At 40.5% G+C, this 18,181-nt stretch overlaps 1 protein-coding gene across 1 annotated transcript in view; it reads right to left on the reverse strand.

The window, feature by feature from the left end:
• WDR64 (WD repeat domain 64) overlaps positions 1 to 14,762 on the reverse strand; it is a 72,781-nt gene extending 58,019 nt beyond the window's left edge. The window contains exons 1-5 of the mRNA XM_048505090.1: positions 14,615 to 14,762; positions 13,765 to 13,895; positions 11,031 to 11,133; positions 6,296 to 6,399; positions 1,244 to 1,273 (exon numbers count right to left, since the gene is read on the reverse strand). Of these exons, the coding sequence (XP_048361047.1) occupies positions 1,244 to 1,273; positions 6,296 to 6,399; positions 11,031 to 11,133; positions 13,765 to 13,895; positions 14,615 to 14,762 (516 nt within the window). The remainder of the gene's footprint in view (positions 1 to 1,243; positions 1,274 to 6,295; positions 6,400 to 11,030; positions 11,134 to 13,764; positions 13,896 to 14,614) is intronic.
• Between the last annotated feature and the right edge of the window lie 3,419 nt (positions 14,763 to 18,181).

The raw sequence follows: 18,181 nt of genomic DNA on the forward strand, positions 1-18,181 counted from the left end.
GGGGGGCAGGGCGGGGTCAAGGACTCCTGAAGACGACGAAGCAGCAGGAAGTCCTGCTGCCTTGCCGTCTTCCTGGTCACGTGGGGAGGGGGAAATGAACCCCTCCTCAGGCGTGAGGGGGGCACCCAGAGACAATTTGTCTCTGGGCGCCGTTTGCCCTTGATATGCCTCTGGACCCATTACTGCATTGCTTTGTTCCACCTTCTGGAAACCCCTCAGTAGATTTAAACAGCTAAAGCTCTCTTGATCTTGGGTTGAAAATCTTCCACAATCAATCTTGCCGGTTTTTTTTTCCCCAGATGAATTTAGAGGCAGATCTGAAACTGATTTTTGCACCCTACAAGTTCAAAAGTTTGGGGCTGTAACCTCCACACATAAGTTGAGGGCACTGAAGTTTGGAGGGAGTAATTCTGTTTAGGATTGCATTGGTAATGTATTCATGAACTTTAGTCAAGTAAGCCACAATTCAGTTGGAAAGAATTTCAGGCCATTTATGCACTTGTGGTCTCCTCTACATTGAATGTACATTCACTTCAGGTTGGATTCTTTCCACCACCACCACCCTTCTTTTGAACTCACCATTCTGTCAGATTAGAGAATTCCTGTGTTTTCTGAAAGCTCTCAAAGTACAACTTTTTATCTCGCTTTGCAGGGAAAGCAAAGTAGATTTATGTGCATTAGGGTTTCTTCAGGTTTTCCTTTAGTCAAGTAACACTAAAGGTAGCAACCAGGGGGAAAAAAGCAGCCGGCAACCTCCCCAAATGGGGGTTACATAGAAAGAATAAGGAAGCAGAGGCAGGCAAAATGGCAGATTAGCTAGGCTAGGGACACTTCACAGGAGGAAAATCCATGGGCAAACAAAAAAACACAGAAAAAGGTCACTGCAAAGCGAACAGGCACAGTGCAAGTAGTGCAATACATATTGCCTCAGTCTGTATTTTGTCATTTTTAATACCACTTACTGAAACTCAAACATGACAAGGGGTCTAAGGAAACAGTGCGTGCTTGTGTTATACTTCACATAATATTATTTTCTTATCAAATCTTGGACCTAAAAATGTATAATGTATCATACTCAAATGAGAAATAGCAAATATTTCACTATGTTAATGTTAGGAAAAATTAGGGAATGTTAGGGAAAAATTAGGGAATGTTAAGGAAAAATTAAAATACTTAATAAACATTTTAAGTATTTCAGTTAATTAACTTCTAATTTTAATTGGTTAGAAAAAAATTAACTTACTGGAATGCTGGTAGTTGTCAACACTCTCATCTGGAAAAATGGAAATAAAACACAGCAATAAGATACTAGAAATAAAACTTACATTTCTTCAGCCTGATGAGCTCAAGAAAATATGAAGGAATGTTGTCCCTACTGATAATTTTTTTCCTAAGCAAGGCAGTGGGAAACAAAATGCACCATCAGATCAGCATCTGTACCAGTCCCAGCTATGCTGCAGGAACACATGTTATCTGAGGTTACATGTGGTTGGAACCCATGCAAAGATCTGCCTAAACACTGAAGCTTCGCTTGGACCGCCTTTCTGCCAACCTCTCAATGCCAGTTGCCGCCTGAGGATGAGACCACCCCCTCTCAGAGCCCCTTGACCCAATAACCACACCACACTCCTGGCTAGGGTAAATTATTTGGTCATAGCCAACCGTTTATTTTGCAACATAACCTCCATTAGTTGACCTCAATTTGTTGACGGCACCCGGGAGGGGACCGGCAGTACTAGGTAAGATATTACATCAGCAGTGATGGAGATAGCATAACAAGTGGCGGTGGGGCCTCAGAGGGGGCAGGTAGTCCGCAGTCGGCCTCCCCAAAGGCCTGGTGGAACAATTCGGTTTTGCAGGCCCTGCGGAATTCACTAAGGTCCCACAGAGCCTGAACAACTGATGGAAGAGTGTTCCACCAGGCTGGGGCCAGGACTGAAAAGGCCCCGGCCCGGGTAGAGGCCGCCACATCATGGAGGGGCGGGGGACTGTCACTAAGCTACCTGGGACATATGGGGTGAGATGGTCACGAAGGTATGAGGGCCCCTGGCTGTAAAGGGCCTTAAAGGTTAACACCAACACCTTGAAAATGATCCAGAATTCCACTGGGAGCCAGTGTAGGCGGCGCAACACGGGGGTGATATGCTCTCTAAAGGAATGACCCACTAGAAGTATGCAGATCATAATTTTGAAGCCATTTGTGGGGCTTAATTCTTTTAAAGATTGATGATAAATAATTGACTGCTATGATAAATAAACGATTAAGTTGCGGAGCAGTCATTTTTTATATTGGGAAACATTCAGCTGCACTGCAAACAAATTAATTACTTTTGCTTGTCTGTTAAGTTTTTGAAAGGATGCTATTAATTGAGGATTTTGGTCTTCCCTGTGGGGTTTTCTCCACGTTTTATCATTTTCTTCCTTAGCTTAATACAGCTTTATTTATTTATTTATTTATTTATTTATTTATTTATTTATTTATTTATTTGATTTCTAGACCGCCCTCCCCCGAAGGTGGTGGTTTTCACATCATCAGAATCTGCTGCCTTGGATAAAATGTCTGCTTTGGAGGGTGGATTCTTTGGCATTATACCATGCAGAAATCCCTCCCTGAACCCCACCTTCTCCAGGTTCCACCCACAAAATCTCCAGATTTTTTTCAGCCCAGATCTGGCGACCCTACTTTTGTATCTGCATAGCCTGAACTGTCCCTAGAAACTAAAATGACGAAACTGAGGCTATTGTACTTTGGTCACAAGAGTCACTGGAAAAGACAACAAGGCTAGTAAAAGTTGTAGGCAGCCCAAAAAGAGAAAGACTCAACATGAGATGGAACAACTCTATGAAGGAAGCCACGGACCTCAGTGCGTAAGGCTGTCAATGATAGGATGTTCTGAAGGTGATTAATCTATAGAGTTACCCTGTAAGTTGCAAGTGACTTAATAGCACATTGCATGCTCACACAGAGATATTTGAAAGCATATTTATTTATTTATTACATTTTACATTTTACATATTACATTACATTTATACCCTGCCTTTTTCTGGAAGACTCATGGAGGCAGAAAGACTCCTGCATATAAATATCTGCACTATCCATTCAAAAAGACACAGAATCAGGATCAGATGGTTTCTTAGACATTGCTCCTCCACATTTTACACATGTAGGCATACTATGCAATTTGTATCAGAGTACCTGCTCCCCAATATGCGTAAAGGGGTACACTGACCCTTTGATTTACTGGGAAAGTTCCCTGTGGGCTGCTACCCTGGGGAATTGTTGCCAGCCACAAGCAAGCCAAAGTAAGCCCCAGCAGCACTGGCAGTCCTACAGGGCCTTCTTGGCTTGGACCCAACCAATGGCAGTGATGCCAGGCACAAACTCACATTGCCTTCCCCACCAGGCAGACCTGATGCTCATTCACATCACAAATCCCCTTCTGCTTTCTCCTCTACATGAACAATTACAGTTCAGAATGCCTGTAATGGATTGCCAAAGCAGTGCCCTAGTCATTTTCAAAACAGCAGGTAGGTTTGTGTTAGCATGACTCAAGGCTTCCGTGTAAAGCTTTCAAAGCACAGGGTAATAAATTGGCAATGAAATGGAGGCACTGATGTCAACATGACATCAGTGGAAAGTCTGAGGCAACAGCAGCAACAAAGAACTATTTGAGCTACTTGGATAATTTTTTAGAGCTCTATTTTGTAGAATGTCAGGTTCTCTTGGTGCACAAGAAGCAGAGTATGCTTGCAGACAGATGAATTGCTTTTTAAATACGTTTCTCCAGTAATTCTTCAGTTGGCTTAACCACCCACAAAAATCACCAGTTTGTATATTCACATCATGTGTTTTATAGCCTTATTAAATAAAACCCTGGAGTATGTTATTGCTGCTTTGAAAGCTAACTACATTTTCCCAAATATTAATAGACATTTTATATTAGAGATATAGATGTATAAAGTTACAGTTGGCACAGAAGGCTCATGTTTGTTTGTTGCCTTCTACCAAAAGTTGTGTAAAACATTCCTTGTGCCCTTTCCTCTGCTTGAAACCAGATTGGAACTTTGTACACGTACTTGAGACAACTAGTACTTCTTTGCTTGTAAGAGTTTTATTCTGATATGTATATATTAGGTTTTGTTGTTTTCTTTGTGTAAATGTTTTACACCTTGATATGTGTTTCACTGTAATTTTAAACCTGTTTTGTAGTACTTTAATACATTTTAAATATATATTCTGGCGTTTTGAGTTTCTGGTTCAGAGGCCATGGTGCTCGGTTGCTATTACCCCAGGTCAGGTCTTTGACAATAGTATAGAAGGGGATTCATTAGCTTATCCCTCCCAGCAAAGGACAAATGATAAGGGAAGAGAAGGTGACTGATATGAGAAATTGTGTAATGACTAAAATTCATTTGGATGCATCCGAACAGCTTAATGAAAGATCAGCTTCCTGCTCACAACCAGTGAACAGGACATGAGGCAAACCAGCACATGCCCCCAAATGCCTGATCAATACAATGTTGGTAACTAGAGAAGTTGAAGGGATTTATTCTTCTGAGACATAGATACTTGAGCACGTATACATATATTTAAGTAATTCACATTATTGCACACTTGAACACTTACATAGTAACATACACCCTCATTCATACTCCGCCATGCATGTGCTGCTACAAACTTGCATATACATGTCTTACGCTGACATGGACACACATTCTGTTTTGCATGTTACAGGAAATGCACTGAGCATGATGCTTTTGCTTTATGCATAACTATTTACCACTGGAGGCTATACTGGTATGTGTTACTCTGAGCAGCTCATTCCTTTGTAGATCTACATGAAGAGAAAATACCTGGATCACTTAAAAATTTCTCAGTAGTGGAGAAAGACAATACTAGCTGCTCGGAGGTACTGTGGTTGTTAATTATATATTACTGTTTGTGCATGTTTGGGTTGATGTGCAGGACATGCAGGAGTTGTGGCTATTCTGATGGATGGAAACTGCAAATAGGCCTTCCATGATTCACTGAGTACCACTGTTTAGCGTATAGATAAGTGCCCCATTTGCTTGTTTACACAATTCTTTGAGTCAGCTCATATGATACAGACAAAAAATTGCAAGGAAGATAAAGCAGATAAACAAGAGGAAAAATCTCCCTATAAACACTGCAGTAGAGTGAGATGGTGCTGGAGGAGGACTTTTCTGTTCTCCTTGTCCTTACTCTCAGTAGTCAAGAGCATCCCCCACCCCCCGATACATTTTCCCTTCTTTTTTTAACTGGTGCTCAGCTGACTCAAATACCCTGGCAGTTTCCACATTGTTACTTGCGCTGGGTTAGTGCATTTCCTGGGGTCTCCCCAGCTTTTCTCCAGTCTTTCTCAAACTTGCTTTACTTTGAAGTTTTGGGGAAGATTGCAGTAAAATCTGAATGGCTGGTGTGTGGGTGGGAAACTTTGGCATTTCTGGCCCACATGGCAGCCATTTTCCTTAACCTTGTCAACACAGCAGCCATTTCAGCCTCTTATCTCTGAGGGGGCTTTTTTTAAAAAAAAATCAACAACAACAGTTGGCATTAGAACATTGGTATATTGATAGAACATGACACCAATATGTGTACCAGGTTCTCTGAATTCTCAGCTATCATTTTAAAGAAGTAAGTCTCTAGTCCTTTCCAATGCAGAGATATAAAAGGAAAGGAATATCCCTGAAATGAAAGGGAATAGAAACTAATTTTTAAAATAAAAGTGAGAATTCAGAGGACCAGGTATAGATATTGGTATAACATTATTTCAGTACAGCAATATCCTAGTGCTGATTTTTTCTTAAAAAATAAATAAATCCTTGGTGACCCATGGGAATGGAAAGGGGGTCACTGCTCAGAGAGTGGGGCAGAGACACGAGCCACACAGAGGTCCAGAAACTGGCACACCAGCAACGGACAAACCATGCAAGTCCATCCCCACGTGGAAATCACCTCCACATCTCTTGATAAGCAATGAGCAAGTTCAGCCCTTATCATGCTTTTTGAGGTGTGCATCTTTTTAAACGTTCATGAACTGTGGTGTTTACATTCCTGATGAAATTCCCTAAGCACGAAGAAGCCCCACCCCCATCTGTGAACAGCCAATTTAATTGCTCTAGCAAAGAAAAATAGCAGTTTGGTGCCTGTTAGAGAGAACAAGCTGAAGGTCAGCAAAAATTATGCTCCGTATAAGAGGAAACATTTTCACTTTGGGTTCATATTCTGAAAGGTTACTACAATAAAGAAAATCAAAAGTTGCTTTAAAATTACCTGGCTGGTAAAAACAGTTAGTGTTCCTTTCTGAGATGCTGTTACCAAAAAATCCAGCTGTGATATTTTTACCATGCACTTTATCACATCACGTCTCTTGACTCCTGCCAAAGACAAAATGTTTGGTTTAAAAAATACACAATAAAATGTCAAGGAATTAGGTTTCAACTAAAAACAATACATGAATCATCTAACTAATAGGCTCATGTGCAGGTGACAAAAAGTGCTTTACGATATAATTAAGGTTTGGTAAAACTGGTTACTTGAGTATGAGTTTTCTGCTGTCAGTATAACACCTCCTAAGATTGTCACATATACACATCATGAATAGAATATACATTAATAAGGAGTCACACGCAAATAACATGCAGTGTATCTGGCACATTTTTATCCTGCCCTTCTTTCAAAGAGCCCAGGTTGGCATTCATGGTTCCTTCTTCTCTCTATATATAATGTCCCAATGCTATAAACAGATCTACTTATTTTGTGGTGAAAATGTTCCTCATTTCCTTGAGCAATGGAAGTAGTGATGCTTGATCACCTACAGACTGAGCTCATATCCAGTGCATCAGTCACAAACAGTAATCTGATCTTTCAATGGTTAGTTTGATGAATTGACTCATTTGAGGCTGTTTGGTAGATTACTTCACTGCATTCCTTCCTGACCGTGTGGAAGGGTCTGTTATTCCGGTCATCAAACGAGACTCAAGAAGGTTTCAAGAGCTTTATTGGAACTGTGTCAGCCCAGGGCTCAGATAGCCAAAACTAAAGTTTGACTCTCTGGCCTTAGTATATATCTGCAAGTTACAGAAAGGTTCAACCCATAATCCCCCCCCCCCCATCCTCCCATTCCCATAATATCAGCATTAGAAAGGATGGTGGGAACAGAGGCATTGTTTAGGATAAGACAGTTCACTCCTTCGGAGGAAGACAGATAAGAATGAATGGTTAAGCTCTATTGACTAGTTACATGAAAGCAGGGGGAGGCCTCCTTAACCTTGAGCGATGATAATGGATGAGCCATCTGTGACCTTGGTGTGGATGTGCAAGCTGCTAGGCCGAGAATGGTGCAGGCCTGACACCATGCAATATAGCACAAATAGCTTTTTATATGTGAACATTCTCACACAGCCCGATTGAGTTCTACTATCCCGTCCTTATTGTGTAAATAGACAATTAGACATCATTTAAGTAATAAATAAATGTTGTGTTTTCATAAAATCTTAGCCTTCAGTGTTCATCTAAAGTAATCCCTAGTGATCCTAATGGCTGCCAATCACTTTGAATCAGAAGATGCTTTGTGCATGCCCAGTTTTCCCAAAACCCAATGCAAATTTGTTTGACAGGCATTCATGGTTGTTTGATGACAATGGAACAGCCTGGATGATTGGTTCATATATGACTGACACCTTCAAACATGATAAGTTCAAGTCAACCACTGAATACATTTCAAGGTTCTATCCCTGGCAAGATGTTCCATGAGCAGCTCTACTGAATTAAGTTTCCTTTGGATGGAGGAGCAGTAGAAGTCCAAGCTGCCTTTCCAGTATTTGCTTTACATACAAGCAGTTCATAAATGGGGGCACTCACGCATTCCTGCTGCAAGAAGACCCCGCACAACAGTGCAACTTGGATCTCCCCCCTCATTGTACCCCAGCTCCACCTAAACCCAATTAGAAACTCCCATTCCTTTCTTGCTCTTTCCCCCTACTGCAGCTGCAATTTGTTGATCAGCATTCCTCATTAAGACACTTCAATGTTCTTGTGTCAGTCTCTAACAACTCAGTTACAGTGATCAAGTCTGTCAGATTCACAACGTTATTGTCCCTTCAAACAAGAGAGTGTGGTCCCTAAACTTGTTCTAATGGCCTAATGCATGACAAAAAAGAATAAACAGAAAATTTAATACTGGATCAAGCACTAGATGATTTATAGTTACTTATTTCCTGAGGGTTGAACCTAATTATAGAATCTTAGTCAACTAATGAGTTTTAATTGATTAAACCGTTAAGTCTGCAAACATGTGTCTATATAAAAATAGTCTTAATGAAAAAAGCATATGCCTTCCTTTTTTATGATTACACAGGCATTATTGATATGTGCACCTGACTGTAGTGTAACTTCTGCTATGGTCCAAACTATAGCTTTCAGGACCACCACATCTATACCAAGGGAGATATCCTGCAGGCACAGTTTATCCATTTAAACGGCCCTTTATTCCAGTAATTTATGCAGGACATGATAGGAAGATAAGATTTTCCAGTGCACTTTGTTGCCACAATTCATGACTTCTGGTTACTTATAATACCTTAGACCACATCATTAAAGCAGTTATCAGAAAAAAAGATTTGTAGAGCAGTTTGCAGGAAGTAACCACTGCAAGCCCTGCTATGTAAGAAAGACAGGAAGCTAGAGGACAGCAATTCGCAAAAATATCCAAGCGTATACACATTGCCCTCTCAGAGTCAGACTGATATAATGGTTGCAGTCCTGGACTAGGATCCATTTTTACCGTAATCTAAACTGTTACTCAAACCATGAGATTAAACTGAGATAGATACTGGGTAAATGACACTCTGAACCATAATCAGGTGGGCTGAAATAGTTGTATTTAAAGACATTTAACACCAAGGAAAGCCATAGGTTTGGCCAAGTCATAAATAAGCATCTTAATGATTTTGGATGAGTTTGCAGCAACAGTGGCTTAATCTATGTCCATGACTGTAAAGCTTCATATCACAGGTAGAGATCACATAATTGAATGTAACTTCATACAAAATCAAATTCCCTCCATTTAGAAACTACCCGTATATGTCAGGAAACTAGTCTAGCCCTCATCACACCATGTGACAGAATTTAAGTTTCACTTCAGGAGCATTTCATTATTGGAGTCCTCACCTGTGATTTAACCCAGTCTAGAAAAAAAACCTTTAATATCCCAAGTCATACTCCAATATATCTTGGAGCAGAAAATGTCACACATATAGGCACAAAAATAAAATTACTGGTCATGGTAGAAGACACTCAGAACCTGCCTCAGGCTTTCAAACAGGCTTTCATCTAACATTATCAATGGCTAATGCTATTAGTATCTGTGACATTTTTCAATATTCTATTACACCCCTGTAAAGTGTGCGTACGTACAAAGTGCCAATCAAATCCCAACCAATTTCAGGTAATCCCCATAGGGTTTTCTACACAAGTGATCAAGCAGAGGTGGTTCACCTTTGCCTTCCTCTGCAAAGTCTTCAGTAGTCTCCCATCTAAGTACCAACCTGGCTACCAGAGAGGAGGCATCATTACTGAGAAGGGTCTGTGTATGCCACTTCCTTTCTTTACAGGTCTGCCCATTATAAATGTACAGAAATGAAGGCTCCAGGTAAAAACAGTTTTATTTGCTTGACCTATTAATTGTATATGGTAAGGATTTTTCCAGCCATTCTTGAGGCCACTTTGATACTTTTGCTTTTATGTAATATTATACCTTGTTCAGTAACGTCTTTAAGCTGCTGTGGGATACAAAAGATAGGATACAAAAACGTTAAGTGAAATAAATAATAATAAAAATTTAGGACGTTTCACATTAAAATATATTTCTTAACTAAAGTTAACAACAGTCTGGTATGGATTTTGGATAAAGAAATTTAGACAAAGAGCATCATTTAGGAAGAATGAAAACTGAATCAGGATGGAAAACCAAGATTGAAAAAACTTTTAATAGACATAAGGCAGGATGAGGGAGGGAAGGCAGCATGGTATAGCCCAGTGATGGCGAACCTATGGCACGGGTGCCAGAGGTGGCACTTGGAGCTCTCTCTGTGGGCATGCGCACACAGAGTTGGTCATGTGAGGTGCGGAAAATTACACACAAACACACCCCTCACACACACATTTAGGCTGGCCTAGGCCAATGAGCACGAAGTGCATGCACCGCGATGAGCAGGGAGGACTCGGCTGATGCCTGTGCTCTGGGTGGCTGTTGTCCGAGGGGGGCGGGCGCAGAGGAGGCAGAGATGCCAGAGAGGCACAGAGCAGTGCACACGGGACTTGCTGGAGGCTAGAGCAGGCTGTCCCCTGCTCGAGCGGGTGGGGCGGAGGAAGAGGGAGCCAACCTGTTTTTTCTAAACTAAAACCTCAGCATTCAGGTTAAATTGCTGGGTTGGCACTTTGCGATAAATAAGTTGGGTTTGGGTTGCAATTTGGGCACTCAAAAAGGTTCGCCATCACTGGTATAGCCCAATCTCCTCAGATCTCAGAAGCTAAGCAGAAAAGGTACTTGGAAGGGAGGCCACCAAGGAAGATTGCAAAGATAGGCATTGGCAAACCACCGCCATCTGCCTTGAAAACATTGCTGAGAGTCACCAAAAGTCAACTGAGACTTGACAGCACTTTATTGACATGCATGATAGTGTAAGAATACTAATAGCCATATGAATTCAATTACCCATTATCAGGAAACCTGCCCTAAAGCCAAGCTTCCCACTTTCCAAGCTCCTGAGTTGTCCCAAAGAAAGGGTTCTAGCCCAGACACAACCACCCTGTAAGGTAAGCAAGCAGCATGACAAAGTTAAGTTAGTGAAAACACTGGAGAGCTTACGTCCAAAGATTTATTTCAGGCCAGAGCATAACACAAAACAAACCCTAGTCCAGGCAACAAGAAACAAAACCTTGATACTCAAATTGCTAATGAAAAATTACATAGAAATTTCATTGGGAATTAAATGAAACATCAAACCTGCTTTTGTAATCCGCTGCCTTTTCGATACCAGGAAAACCATGTTTTCTTCATCAAGTTGGGCAGCAAGAGCGTCACCTTCCATTATGAAATAGCCAAAAATCTAAAACAGGACAAATTATGACACCAAATAAGATTTTAAAAGCCTAATTGCTCAAATGACTACAGCATATATATATTCACTGCAGGCGTCCAGTTGAATGCTGAACCCAGCCAGAGTTCAACTGGGCTTGTCCTGACCCAAACTCCACACGGCTTCTAGCCTGCAGTTTGAAGCTAGATCCAGCCTGGCTGAGCCCAGTATCAAACTGAGTGCTGGGTCTGACCAGTTCCAGTTTTATACTGCTGGCTCAACTCCCAAGCCCCACCTCCAAAGGTCAGGTGGAGCTCGGGGTGGGGGTGGAGGTAGTGGTGGGATTCAAATAATTTAACAACTGGTTCCAAACATCCAGTGGTGGGATTCAAATAATTTAACGGCCAGTTTGCTGCCCTAATGACCTTTTTAAGTATAAAAAAAGATATACCGAAAGGGAGTTCATTATTTCATACAGTTAATATTTAAATAAGAACAAAAAAGAGTGCACAAAACTAGATTATGGTATAAGAATTTTAAAATATTAATGAAAAAACCTGCTTGAAAAACATGGATCCTCATGATTTTTGCACTAAGTCACCCCAAAATCACCATCACATCATAGCTCCAGCCATTAGCCACATGTCTGAACAAACAATCACACATCCCACACTTCGTGGTGCCGGAGTGGCGCAAAAATCTGCTTGAAAAACATGGATCCTCATGATTTTTCCACTTGGTCACCCAAGTGACTTGGTTATCCTCTCTGGAGGATCAAAATGTGTTGTCAACTTAGTGACCTATGTGCAAAGGCTATATTTCCTACTGAGAAGGGCTTTTTCTTAAGAAATATGTAATTTCTAAAATGGTCCTCAGTTCCATACTTGAAAAAAGAAACAGGAAGAGTTTATTACGGTGTACTTGTTGTGAGTGTGAATGAAAACAGGATTATCGAACACTTTATATATCTAATACTATACAGGAGATATAATATAAATAATATGGGGGTCTTAGAAACACCAGAGTAGTTCTGTTCCTTTTCTGCTAAACTACTCTAGGCTATACCAAATGGAGACAGACTTGGGAGGTGTAGCCTTCCATTTCTCCACCTCCCCCCCCCCACACACACACATTTCTTCCTCCTTTTCCTATTACTATAAAGTTTTGTGGAGAACTAGGCAAAGTATCTTTTTAAAGTCTCTTAGTAGCTGGAGAAAAGAGGACAAAAAGGTAAAAAATGATTTAAGACCAACATTTCAAAGGTTAATAGTGTAATATAGAAAGTGCTTAGCTATGGTCTACTGATATAGCTGGTGAAAAAGGGCTTCGTAATCAGTAGCACACTCATCTGAAGAGGGCTGTGTGGAACCTGAATGCCTATCTAGCTAATCTATGATGAGTAGCTACACGAAGTGCTTCTGTAGATGGTCAGAAGTTTAGAACACTTACTGCTATTGAAACATAATACTTTAAACACAACAATTGGTTATATCTCCTCAAAAGGGGGTGGGGGTGGGGGTATGAATGAAAGACTCCAGAGTGCAAAAATCTACATCCTGACAGAACAACTCATAGCTGAAATACCTGTAATTGTTATGTATAAATCCTGATTACTTGTAAGTAGCTGTTAAAAATTTACCCCAGGGAGAAAAAGATTTCTGAATTCTTATTCTTAGGACATGAGCTCATTAGATTTTACAGCATAACCAAATACTATATTATTCACTTTGGGGTCACAAGGTCAATCTTAACAAAAAAGAATATGGCTTCCTATGCAAAGATGATGTCACAGTTTGCTGAATGATTGCTGTATCCTAAGAACTGCCTTTGTCAACCATAATCATGAGCTTCCCGAGAACAGCAGAAAAGGGTCACAATTTATTCAGCAATGCACACCTTTGAGATATTTCTTATTCTCTCAATACAGAGCTCAGTCTATTCTTGCAAAGGAGACAAAACATCCCCAGATTATTCCAGAATTCATTAAGCATTACAGCTGTACAGGCAGATATTCTACAAGTATGAACACATATGTTATGTGCAGGGTTGCCAGGTCCCCCTCTCCATTGGTGGGGGATGGGAGTTGCCAGTTCCATATTGAAGAACTCCTAGAGATTTGGGAATGGACAGTGACCTCAGTGGAGTACAGTGCCATAGAGCTCACCCACCAAAGCATCCACTTTCTCCAGGGGAACTGATCTCTGTACTCTGGACATGAGCTGTTATTCCCAGGTCTCAACTCGAGACTGGCATCCCTAGTTCTGCGATACCTTAATGTTCCCTAGTTCCTGGCATCCCTAGTTCTGTGACACCTTATGCTGCAGTTGTAAATGAAGAGCTACTATTCTCTCTGAACACTTCCTGTTCCATGGTTAACAAAGCAGAGGTTGGAGGATCAAGCCATTTGCAAGGTCAACTCTTAGTTGTTTCCTGCGCAAGAAGGTAACATTAATATACACCCATGGATCCCTCAGTCATTTGGCTTGTAATCATGCTCTTAACACTTTAGAGGTGATTAAAGATGGTTCTGATGGTGGTATACACATCAGTGTCAAACCCTGCATAACTGAGACCCTATTAAGCTGTCTGAAAACAGATTAGGTGGTTTGTTTATGTGTAGCTGGGGCACTTCAGCATACCATAAAAAGCGAACTAGTGTACCTCACACCATTCTGTCCGCCCATCTGGGTTGTTACCAATCTTTCTGTAGAAGGTTTTAACATCTTGAGACTTCACTTCTGGACCAAACAGAGCCTGGACTGCAGCATAGAATTTATCATAATCCATTTCCTCTGCAATGAAATAAACATAACCCTTGCAAAATGCTAATACAAATCTATCAAAATATTGCTTTGACTAGCCCCAACTTCATTTTCATTCCTATTTTCTCTGCTCAATTTTCTTAGTGTTTGCTATGTCATTTTCTACTTTGTTTACATTCTGATATTTTTGATGACTGAAAAACCTCAGTATTTATTTCAAAAAGATATAGCAACAAATTCTGAACATATGAAGAAGCTGTCTTATGTAGATCTAATAGGTTCTTATATGTTCATCTTGTTCACTATTGTCAATTCTGATTGGCAGCAGTTCTCTGAGGTTTCAGATACGGAACACTTTTTCAACTCCTGCTTACCTAGAACTTTTAAACTTATTAATAGCAGGGATTTAACCCACAATCCTTTGCATCCAAAGTGTGTTCTCTGCTACTGAGCAACATCCCTTATCCTGAAACTGGTTTCTCAGTCCCACGAAATAAATGTTTTTTAAAAATTTCAGAGCAGGTAAGGAGGGAGCAAACATAGGCTGATTCCGCATGGGCCAAAAACAGCAGTGTGAAAACAGTGTGAAAACAGTATAAACCCTTTTATACCATTTTAAACCCTTTTACCCCATTTTCACACTGTTTTCACACTGCTGTTTTTAGCCCATGCGGAATCAGCCATAGATTGCAGGTCTCCATTCTTTCTTCAACTTAACACATTAACACTGAAAAAAGAAGTTTTCTTACCAGCATCTTTTGTGTACAATCCTAGCCTTTCCTCTCTCTTTTGAACTACTATTTTGTCAACAAGTTTTTGAAATTCCTTCAAGGAACTTTTAAAAAGGACTCCATCAGGAATGTCAGGATGGTCTTCTGGAATCTTTCTCCTAGACATTAAGCTGTTTGATGAGACGGATGAAAGGCCACAAGTTCTTCTTTCTGTACACAGTTACTTCTGTTAGGTGTACCCTTTGATGTGAATGATAAGGAAATGGGAGCTGCATGACCTGAAGTGTTGCTTAGGTGAATGGAAAGTGATCTTTGGACTAACCTGCAAGACTCTATAGCAGGCTAGTGTGCCAACAAATGTCTGATGTCACAACTCCTCATTGAGTCTCATTGGTCATAGAGTAAGCCTAGATCACAAACCAGCATCACTGGCAAGCTGCTGAATTCATTCATGTTCAGGAAAGGTCATACGAAGTGGAAAGGAAATGCTTTTGCAAATGAGATTCAAAACAAAATTGACATGGTGAAATGGTCTTACAAGGATTCCAGCTTTTTTCCTCCATCCAACTAAATGGGAGCTACATTCTTTTTTTGTTCTATTCTCAGCTGGATCGGAGAAAGAGAACATCAGCTGTATGAAACCACAAAAAGAATTAGGAGAAAAAACAAAGTAGAAAAAATGTGTATTTAATTTCAATACAATATATACAGCAACGAAAGGAAGAAAAGATCGTATTGGTAGCCATAGGTGGGCACTTGACTGCATAGGGTTGCCAACTGGCCAGAAAAAAGCAACCCAACCTGCTCCAGTCCCTTTACTTGATAAGCAGAAAGTGGCATGTTTTCATGACATGGAGCTAAATATGATCACCAACAAATTGCTGGAGAAGGGTCAAGGGAATGATTCAAAAGCTGGCAATTCTATTAGGCTATGAAGGACTGATCCATATGCAGGAAGAGGCAGCAAATGGTATAAAGACTTTAAACAAGCAGGAGCAGGCATATCACAACTACCTGGTGTACTAAAACTGCAAAACTCATTAGGGAATCACAAATTTAGAGAAACAGAAAACCAGAAGTATTGGATAACTGGAGCCGGACTTTTTCTCTGTTATTAACACAGCTGTTATAAGGTCTTGGAATTATTTAATTGTTAGAAGCAGTATTGTGGCGGGACTGGATTTTACAGCTGGCTAGCAGGAAATAATAAATGGCTACCAAGCCCAGTCACAATTTGTGGACACCCATCCTTAGGAACATCAAAATCTAAGGCTTTCAGTACATCCTTCATATAGTTTCCAATCTAAAAAAAGCTGTCAGATCCTGAAGTGAATTTTATGGAATATAATTGCAAACTGTGACTTGCACTGCTAGCATCCCTATAACAGCAGGTGTGCAACCTGCTGTTATACCTTTTACCTTATACCTGCTGTTATACCTTTTACTTTTGGATAAACACTAAGTTCTTTCAATGTGACTTCAAATATGTCTTATCTAAATTCAAAGATGTCTTCAACCATTATATAAAATGGTTAGGTTTTAGCAGATACTTAAAGCTACATAACAAGGCCACCAATAGAGAAGGTAAAAGTCTCTACTTATGTGGGTGGGACTCCCCAGATGTTTTGAGAGATAAACATGCTCTGTTAAGGACAGAATGTTCAGAGTGGCTGGCTGTCAATCCTGATTTAAATGTGCTAATGGTGGGACAGAACAACTTCCCTGAATTAACTTTGCACTCTCATAGCATCTTTTCTGAACTGGACTGCTGTCCCTGCAAATCAGCTACATACACTTATTAGCCTGCCAGTGCAACTTCAGCCTGTCTTGTGGACCTTGGGCTTGTTAACTAAGGATGCTTAGCTTCCTATGGATAATGAGATGAAAGATGTAATGCAAAATTCCATCAGGTACATGATTTTGTCTTGCCAGTATCATGGGTAAATCATGCCTTAGTTAAAGAAAAAACAGGAGGAAAGAAATTAACCTTCCTAAGGCCTGGAGATAAATCTTCAGTCGGGAGATTTGGGCAGCTGGATTTCCAAACTGTCTCCATGGTGATACATCACAGGTTTCCTGGTTTGCCTCAAAGACACTGCCACTGATGATATAGAATCTTGAAATCTATTTTTTTTCCCACATTAGGTCTTAATCACACAGTTATAGTCAAACTACAACTCTCCAAATTTGCCCAATTAACTGCTATGATTATAACTCCAGCACTATTGAATCAATATAGATGTGTTCACAACAGAAGTAACTTGCAGGAAGAAAACACGTAGGATTTGGCAGTGACAGAATGTACCAAAAAATCCTCCATTTTCCCGTAAAGGTCTTCTTATGTGGTTCAGCTATATATAGATGCAGAGCTGAGCTGGTGATTGTTATGTGCCTTGAAGGCTAACAAAAAGCTAACCGTACAAAAGAGAAAAGCAAAATGTTAAATGCTCAGGCCACAGTTAAGCAGCTCAAGGCCTATTTTTGTTATGGAACAGATGCCACAAAGAATCAAGATCACTTGATCATGGCATTTTAGAATTCACATTACCAAGCTGGCAAACCAGCTCTGTCTGATTCATCTATAGGAGCTCTGAAATGAATCTCTAGCTGCATCTCACTGTCTTCATTCCAGAGTTTTTCTTAACATTATAATACCTCTCAGAATTTCTGTGAATATTTTAAGGGAAACCTGCAGGAAAAGAAGGGTAAAAACAAAGGGACAGCTGTGATTGGATCATCCCTGATTTTTTAAAACAGTAATTTCAGACTTGCACAATTACAAGTCAGATCAGAGCCTCATGGGAGCAGTGAGAATATTTAACCCTTCTAACTGTCACGGAAGCTTTTAGTAATTGGAACTGCATCCCCATAAAGTTATTAACCCTTTAATAAAAAACAAGGTGCAAAAAGATGCAAGTTTTTCTCCTTTAATGAAAAAACTGCAATAAACTGAAATCATATGGGGATGGAAGGGTTAAACTCCTTCATCCTTGGATGCTTTGGAGGGTGAATTTTATGGCAATGTGTCACTGAGGTCTCTGTCCTCCCCAACTCCAGGTCCAAATTTCCAAGAGTTCCCAAATCTGGATCTGGCAAGCCCACCCCTCCATCCCCTGCTGGTGTTAAAAAAAGACCTGGCAACCCAGTTGGAAAGGCTTCCTTCCTAGATCAAGGAGGAAGTTTGTGTGACAGCTTCTGTGGATGTTCTCAAACTTCACTACCTAAACCTGAGGGCACTGTTTCTGAGGAGACCTGACTGGGTCAGAAGACAGAGGGCAGGAAAAAGAGTGGTTGTGCCCAGACCTGTCTTGGAATGCATGAGAATCAAAAGGAAAAGCAGCAGTAGAAAGAAAATACTCTCCAGGTAAACAACTAGATAGGCTCTAACCTTGCCTTCTTCCTGGCATGTTTGTTTTCAGTGTGATAGAACATTTTGTATGGCAGAATAATAGAATCATAGAGATGGAAGAGACCCCAAGGGCCATCAAGTCCAACCCCCTGCAATGCAGGAACACACAATCAAAGCACTCCTAACAGATGGCCATCCAGCCTCCATTTAAAAACCTCCAAAGAAGGAGACTCCAC

The sequence above is a fragment of the Sphaerodactylus townsendi genome, linkage group LG01 (genome assembly GCF_021028975.2).
Source record: "Sphaerodactylus townsendi isolate TG3544 linkage group LG01, MPM_Stown_v2.3, whole genome shotgun sequence".
Lineage (NCBI taxonomy): Eukaryota > Metazoa > Chordata > Lepidosauria > Squamata > Sphaerodactylidae > Sphaerodactylus > Sphaerodactylus townsendi.